At 49.6% G+C, this 8,631-nt stretch overlaps 1 protein-coding gene across 1 annotated transcript in view; it reads right to left on the reverse strand.

The window, feature by feature from the left end:
* LOC119436382 (sushi, von Willebrand factor type A, EGF and pentraxin domain-containing protein 1) overlaps positions 1–7,654 on the reverse strand; it is a 696,898-nt gene extending 689,244 nt beyond the window's left edge. Inside the window, exon 1 of the mRNA XM_049657392.1 lies at positions 6,532–7,654. Within this exon, the coding sequence (XP_049513349.1) occupies positions 6,532–6,595 (64 nt within the window). The 5' untranslated portion in view covers positions 6,596–7,654. The remainder of the gene's footprint in view (positions 1–6,531) is intronic.
* Between the last annotated feature and the right edge of the window lie 977 nt (positions 7,655–8,631).

Raw genomic sequence — 8,631 nt, forward strand, 5'->3', positions numbered from 1 at the left:
AGTCGCAGAAAATGTACCTGAAAAGAGGTGTACCCCAAAGGTCGTTTCTATCACCCACTCTTCTCGCTTACAGTAAACAAGCTTCCAACGCTCTCCAGGCGTGTAGAAGACCTTGAATTCACAATATATGCGGACGACATCACGCTCTAGACGAGCAAAACATCTTCATACCGAAACTCAAGAGAAGCTACAAAAAACTACTAACGCTGCGGCGCTATGCCTTCAATAAAGACGTCTTGCCCTGTTCACTGTCAAGTCCGAGCACATAGTAGCGCACCACGAAATGGGACAGCAGGCAGAGGAGGAGCGAGAACTCAGCTCTCCAAGTTAACCAAGACATTATCCCTGGCTACAGGAAAATGGTAAGGCGGACGTTGGGCATGGTAAACATTTGAACGGTTGCACCAAATCAAAACGCCACTTACAAGAACAACACGAAGGCTGACAGGTATTAAACATCACCAACTCAGAAGGCTCGCCATGGCACTGGTCATACCTTGAAACATGGACCAATCTCCATACATACAAGCCACCAAAACCTAAGAGAAGCAACTCGAATGCATGTTTCGGCATCTAACGAAAGCAATACGAAGTACCATTACATACTCTCGATTTAACCTAGTGGATGACACGGCCATACTGCCTTAGGTGGATGAGCTGAAACAACTACAAGAGGCACAATGTAACCGCGTGAAACTTCTAGACAGGGGCAGGCATTATTGCTAGACCTAAGCTACGATATCCCACAACGCCCACACATAGAACAACAAAAGCCCCCGTTGGACGCGTTGGATCGAGTTAGCGTCGACAGGGAGGCAGACACACAACCGGCAAGACCGCAAAATAGAGCACACGTACCACCTCAGGGACGACACCGAGTGCTGGACCTTATGCATCAATCACGGCTTCCGCACAGGGATGGCAACAGATTTTACGCCGAAATTATGGGACCTATACACGCAACATCGCATCACAACATCAAGCGGAGCTAACAGCGGCCGGGGAGGTCGACACCATGCCAAACCCACACCAACAGAATATGCCCATTCGAACAGATAGCCAGACTGCATGCAGGACACTCGCAGCCGGGCACATTCGTGCAGCACTACACTCAGCACTAACAACATACCTCAACGAGTACGGATTCAGTGGATTCCGATTGGCACGGGGACCAGAAAGAACAAAGTGGCAAATGCCACATCCCGCGCTAATCTCCAGGGCTGTCACCTGTCGTAGCCGGGCCCGCTGAACATGAATGAACAATACGCCCTTGCGCAAGTGGAAAGGTGAGAAAAACTAGATGAAGTACGCACCAACTGCATGGTGTATCCACAACCAGACAGACACGTGTAAAGAAGAGAGGCGGCATTATGGAGGGGGCGTGCGCCGACGCACTCCCTCCGTTCCCCGTACTTTAAACACTATGTACTACGTAAATGGTTCGCCTGGCAAACCTGTTTGCATGGCATGCTGCGGTTTCTCGTACAATGCTCACATTCTATGGGATTGTCCGGCGAGGCCGTCCCGCTATCCAGGCGAGCCTGGCCAAACTCGCACGCGTCCGTAGGCCTGTGACACCTGAGGACTGTGAGGAGTGGCAGGCGGGCTCCTCCCCCGAATACGCACAGGCTATATGTACGAACTGATCACACAGCTCGGCTTGGCAGACGAAAACTAGGACAAAGCGGACGAGCACGGAGCCGGGTTTTAATGCTTTATGGCCTTCTTTGGGAACTTCGTCCAGTTTGCAGTATGTTTGTCTGTACCTAACTTGTTTCACGTCAACTTTGGTGACTGCTTATGTGTCGCTGGGTATGTGCCGCGCTTCAATGAACTTCTTTCACGCCAACTTGGGAGATTGGGTATGTGCTGCTCTTCAATGACACCAAGAAAGAAAAAAAAGATTCTGTAAAATTTCTCCCGTGCTGGGCGCAATCGAACCCGCGTCATATATATTCAGGCATTAATGTGTGAATATATATTCAGAGACACGCCTTCCGCGAACTTCGCGGCGGCGCCGCTGGATGGCGCAGTGTGTCCATAGGCAAGCGAGAGAGAGAGAGAGGGAGAGGAGCCCGGGTGCAGTACATGTCTCATACACCAGGCATTTCAGTGGTGACGTGTGTCGCGAGATTGCTTCAATGCTAATCGTACTAACGTCAACAGTCATCCTGAGATAGGCTTCTGCGAGAATTTTGTTTAAATAAACTTTATTCTCTCTTTATCCCGTCCGGGCTGGTCTCGGGTAGTACGCTTCTCTTGAAGTTACTAACCAACTGGCCCAGAAAAAAAAAGAAAAGGAATACTGTTGCTTTCTTGATATCTCGGGGCGAGAACACTCGAACAGAAAGCCATATAAGTTGCCAGCAGCGTTAAAATCGAGAGCAACAGGTACAGACTAAATGGCGTTTGAAGAACATAAATGTACAAGGCCGCAGGCGTTTAATTCTCTAGAACCTGAAAAAATATCCGCCTAAATGCCATACGAAAGTAAGTGTGAGCATGAAGTTATTCTTCATATAAGAGTTACTGACGCTCACCTAAGCGGACGAGCATCGTGAACGTGTAACGCCATAGGCATCGTCATGATGTCGTCATCGCCTTCATCTTCTATGCTTCGCACAATCACTTGTCCCAACTCTGGCTATCATCGCCACCGTCCTTCTGGCTACTGCAACATCATACTTCGTCGTAGAGACCCAACTTCGCCCGCTGAGTCGTACCGCAGTCCATCACGCAATTTCAACAGGCCGCGGTAGCGTAGTGGCTATAACGTTGCACGGTTGGGCTCGAAGCTGCATGTCCCATCCCGACCATGGCGGCCGCATTAACGATATGACCGGAATGCGAAAACACTCGTCTGCCGTTCATTGGGTCAACGTTAAAGAGGTGCAGGTGGGCAAAACTGATCCAGAGTCCTCCATTACGGCGTGCCTCATAATCAGATCGTGGTTCTGGCTCGTAATACCCCCCAATTTAACTTCAATATAGCGCACATCAAGTCAGGATAGCAGTAATTAACTATTCCTAGTATGAACTGAAGCTGGTGAGCTAAAACTACGCAGTACACGCTTGTCTCTAGGGACTATCTAACCCGGGACATCATATCTTCCTTCAGGGAAAGCAAATATCTTCCTTCGATTTTTTTTTCTTAAAATCCGTCGCGCCGAGCGGCCTCTTCCAGCGATAACGCTGGCGCTGCGGGGCGCACCGCTGTGCAAAGGGTGATACGAACGAAGCAGATAATTGTCACAAGGTTTCAACATGGAATTCCATTCGAGAGTCGACAAGTAGTGCACGAGACCAGCGACACCCTGCGCAATTGGAGACATATTGCGAGAACTGTGAGACTCCGCCAGATCTCAGCTGAAGCGTGGTTGACGTTACGATCCTTAGCGTGTCAATCAGGTTATCCGCGGTCTCTCTATACATATGATCTGCTCTTGACATTTTGCAATTGTCATTTCGCGCAAGTTTACCGAGAAAGAAAATGAAACTGCTGACCACGGTTGGGAGCTAAGTTCTTAAGGAGCCTTTCAGGACACCCGTACCTCCCTAACATACATACTTTATAAATATGTGCGTTTTCTACGGCACTTTAATAGTGCAACAGCCTTGCGCTGTCTGGCTTTCTTTCTCCAGCGTCGTGTGGCGGTGCTACTAGAGCTGATCGTATAGAACAGATCACATGCTATAGGTCGCCGCAGACTCGGTACTTCGCGGCGCGCAACATCACCAGCGCGAGAAATAAGTTTATCTTGGTGACGGCTACGCCAGTGGGTGCCATGTTTTCGCTCTGAAAGATAAGTAACCCGAGCTGCACGTTTTTAGCGTCGCCGGGAAGCCAGTGCGTGTGAGCCGCCATGCGCTCTCCGGCCTCTCCGGCCTCTTCGCCATTTAGTTTATTTTTCACGAAAGTGCAAACTTTCTTCTGGATTGAATTCTGGGGTTTTGCATGCCAAAACCACGATTTGATTATGAGGCACGCCGTAGTGGGGGACTCCGGTTTAACTTTGACCACCAGGTGACTTTTAAGCTGCCCCCAATACACGGGACACGGGCGTTTTTGCATGTAAACTTACTTCTAGAATTTAAGGTATGAGTGCGCCCCACGACAGCTAGTGCACCACTTCCGACCATCTCGTTCGATTTGAATGCATTCTACGCCTTCAAAGCGCCGAAAGCCTGTATTTCGACGCATTAAAGGCAAATGCCGACGCATTAAAGCCGTAAAACGTTACTTATCAAATTAAAAGAAAAAGAAAAAAGCTCCACGCGCAATGCAGTTGGTTGCGTTCATTATACTTCATCGTGAGGTGCATTATGAATGCATAACTAAGAACGTGGCGTGATGTATTTTTTTTTTAGTAGCGGCTTTGTTTCCTGCTGTCTTTTGGTTCTGGTTCCCGATTTCTACCATTGGCGAGCAGTTGAGGCCTTGTAACTGTCAAAAATGACTTCTAGTTTACCCTTTCAATAAATCGAGGGAACTTGTCCCCGCGAACGAGAAGCATTCCTCCAACGAGGTATACTTATTTTTTCGTGGCAACCGCCGATACGCTGCACAGGTGTTCACAGATGTTATACAGAGTCCGAAATTCAGAGCTTTAGGGGTCTAAATTAACAGAGCTTTTCGATCCTGCGAAGTGTCTGTGATTGGCCGGCCAACTTCGTTGACATTATATTCGCTGTCAAGACTTGTTGGGACCTGTTGTTACGACAGTCCTAGCGTATGAAGAGTGTTGTGAATATGGACCCAGGACCCGTATTCACGACACTTCCCCTACGTAAGTGCCGTCGGCACTTGGCTATAACCGCTGCGATCGTCTAGTTGTTAAGCTGGTCTCTATCATGTTTGGCGGGAGCCAGAACGCCAGCCAATCAGGAAGCGCCCTTACGTAAGAGAAGCTTTGGTAATATGCGCCCTAGTTACCAAAATTTCTTACGCGAGCGGCCGGCAGTGCGATGACCAGTGAGGCGATAACAAGGTGCACGATTACCGACGTGGCGCTGCATCTAGAGCCGCGCTCACTAAGAAAACCTTCTCGAACACGGGACCAGACTTACCTTGATTCTGTAGCATATACAAGTGCGTTAGGCGAGATCGCCGAAGAGCCCTTTCAACTTTAGATCTAATTTGCCTGAAATGCGACCAGTGTTTAGTTGTAAGCGGGTAAGATTGCTTCCACCAAACTGCGGCCGTAGAGGAACACTTCTTCGGCCAACCATTAAAGTAATCGCACGTCAACAGATGTTCAAGGAGCACCTGTACGAGCTGCCGTGACGCAAAATGCAATAGTGCGATGTAGACAACAATTCTTCACAAAACGGCGTCAGTTAATTCAAATAAATCCCCGAAGGCTCACAGTGAGTGCGTTATGAAGCAAAGGTTTTGGCATGAGATGTGTTCTAAGTATATTTCTCATCCGCGTATGTATAGTACAAAAGGCACGTGCCACAGGTGGACGCAGTGTAGGCACGGACATTGTCCAGCCTCCTATTCAGTTTTCTGTATGTGCTCAGTGCCCATTCCGGGCACCTGACGACACGCACGCCAGCATCCCCTATACCAAAAAAAAAAAAACACACACACACACACACACATAGTGACAGCAAACATTTCGTTGAGATAGTATGTACTTCTCAGAGACACAGAGTATGCATAAGCGCCGTACGGACCGTTTCTATTAATTACAATCATATTTTAATCACACAACAGCAAATTATACGCAAGCAAGTTATACGTATACAAATAAACGACCGTGTAACGGCTGCCAACCGCTGTTCAGATAAGCGACAGTGAAATGTCTCAGCCGCCGCTGACTTGAACTGCAGTTGACACATCGCGAGCTCCCTTAACATTGGGTGCGATAGAAATAAAAATCGCTAACCGCGTGCGCGCACACGCACACACACACACACACACGCACGCACGCACGCACACACACACACACACACACACACACACACACAGTAAAAAATAGCGAGAGAAAATGCATCAGTTATCTACTTTTTTCGCATATCAGAAGAAAAGAAGGGTAAGAAAAATTACGCGCAGTACGTGAGTAAATGCAATGAAAAGTCCATTGATACAATAATTAGGCAGGGTTCCATTTGGAGAAAATTTACCTAATAACCTCTCATCTAAAATTAGTCAGATCAGGCCGCGTCATACGTTATTTTTGCCGAAAGTGACGACGTAACGAAGAGGAGGACAGCTAACGTTGGCTTTGCAGTGCCACAATATTTAGCGCATTGACACTATACGCACTGAGCTTTTCTTATCTACGCGAAGAGGCGGTACTTCAGGAAAGAATGAATGACGTTGACCAAGGCACCGTCTTTGATCGTTATGTCTGTCCTCGCTTTTTTTTTTTTTTTTCAGCGCAACTCAGTTTCTCAAAATAAATGACAACAAGGTGTACGGGGATTGTTATATATCCTCGCATGAATTCAGAGGCTGCACATTTCGTGCTTACGCATTGTCTGCTGCCCTCGACTTACGAGCAAGGCTCGCCGCTTTTGACTTACCCACTGCAGTCCACAGGACGAACAACAGAAGCAGGGCACGGTGCAATGACCGCCAGGGCGCCATGTGGTCGATCTCAGCTGCTTCCCCGAGAGACACCGCCGACGCCGGGCGAAATTTCTCGGTCCAGTCTGCTCTGTGATTTCGGGCAGATCACCAGTCTCTTGTGGCACGAAGGTCCCAGCCGGCTACGCTCACGATTTCCGCACGATGGAAAAGTTCTGATCGATGCAGGCAATCACCGTCACTCCGCCGCCGCCGCCGCAAAAAGCTTGGACACCTTTAGCTCTTCTGGCTTCTGGCACGCCGACGATTGCGCGCGAGATGTGGTGCGTGGGCGGCTCTAATGACGGCGCTTGTCAGTCGACGTCGGGGCAGTGGGCGGACGTTTCCAGTCTTCCGTGGACGCCGAGAAGGCTTCACGCCTTCGAAGGGCACTCCACTTAGGAAGTGCAGTGACCGTTTCGGCCCTTCGATCAGACTTTAAAAGCTCTATTTCTTTTTTTTTTCTTCCGTTGAAGGGAAAATGCAATGAGAGAAATTGTTCGGGGATCCTTCCTCGCTAGCGGGAAGCGCTGTCACCCTTTCCCTGGGATGAAGAAGACGGGTCGCCTCCAGGACAAGATAAGATAAAGAGGAAAAGCGGAAGAGATGTGCGTCTTAATCTCTCGGCGTCTTCAAGTGCAGCAGCAGAGCTTCCCGTACAGTGGTTGTATTTTTGTCTCGGCCGCCGCTGTCAGCTTCCTTTCGACCTCTCAAAGCCCTGACCCGGGCCTTCGTTGTCACAGTCAATCGCAGGTCACTGTGCTCTGGTAGCGGGCAGAGGCGAAACAGTCAGCGATCCAAGGAGCGTGTCCCGACAAAAAGCGGTATATCGCTGGACGATGCTCCGCGAGTTGTCAGAAGCAGACGACGCGAAGGATAATACCCGCCGGAGGCTTCCCTCAACAAGTTGCGACCCCTTCGAGCGCAGTCGGCTTTTGTGAAGAATTCAGATGGAGAGCTGCCACGGGCGGCCGAAGCCGCGAGTCCGGCCGAAAGGGAGAGAACAGCGAAGAGGGGTAGGACGCGAGCCTCTTCCGCACGACGCCGTAGGATCCTGCAGCTCTCGGTCGGGACCCTGCGTCCCGTAGCGCGCCCGCTTCGCTTTTGAGCGACGGCACGGGCTCGAGCGCAAGGTATACAATCGGCGCGGAGATTCCGCGACTGAAGCGCCGCCGTGTGTGGCGCCATCTCGCGGAGGGCCGAATAAGTGCTTCCGGATGCGATGGGACAGAAACGCCGGGACGATACAAACGCCAAGAGAAACATTTGGAACGGACCGAACGCTCGGCGCCCTGCGGAATTGATGGATGGGTTGGCTTTTTACCCTGCAAACCGTTTCGGCTGTGAAGCCCGTCGTAATTTTTGCGTTACTGGCTGCACAGAAATGTAAGTTTCTGCATTCCGCGCCCTTCGGAGTGCGGGTAAAGCGGTCAAGAGAACCTAACTCGCGACCTTGTGCTTAACAGTGGAACCGTAAATCCACTGAACCACTGCGGCGGATTCGGACAGCGATATATCATGAAGCGATTAGGCCTACAGCGCCGGAGCAAACGGGAAAATACAGAAAGTGACTTCATTCACCGGGCACTTCATGCATGCAATGCTGCTAAAATTGACTATTTTTGCTGACTTGGCGATTTTATGTAGCGTTCTGTGAGAACTTTTTTTTTTTTGCATTGTATGGGTGTATGCGATGTTCATAGCGTAAACCTCAAGTCTAAAGTGGCGTACTGTCAGTTGCTAGTACATTACATCTACGGTTTGGCGATTGATCGATTAACCTTCTATTAATCGATTCATGATTTATTTGGAATTAATAGGTTAAGGTCACATGAGCAAAAACAGACAAGGGTCGGCACCAACGATCCCGCTTCACTTGCTCAGAGAAAAAAGGGGTACCACGGACCGACGCACAAGGTTACAACTAAAGCGTCACGTGCGTGCACGTTTCTCAGGAGTCGGAACAAAAGCCGCCCATGCTAAACTTCATGTCGGCGGGACAAGTCACACTGCAGCTGGACTTACGATTGTGTCATTGTACGTTTGATATACGCGTA

Source organism: Dermacentor silvarum, chromosome 1 (genome assembly GCF_013339745.2).
Source record: "Dermacentor silvarum isolate Dsil-2018 chromosome 1, BIME_Dsil_1.4, whole genome shotgun sequence".
Taxonomy (NCBI): Eukaryota; Metazoa; Arthropoda; class Arachnida; order Ixodida; family Ixodidae; genus Dermacentor; species Dermacentor silvarum.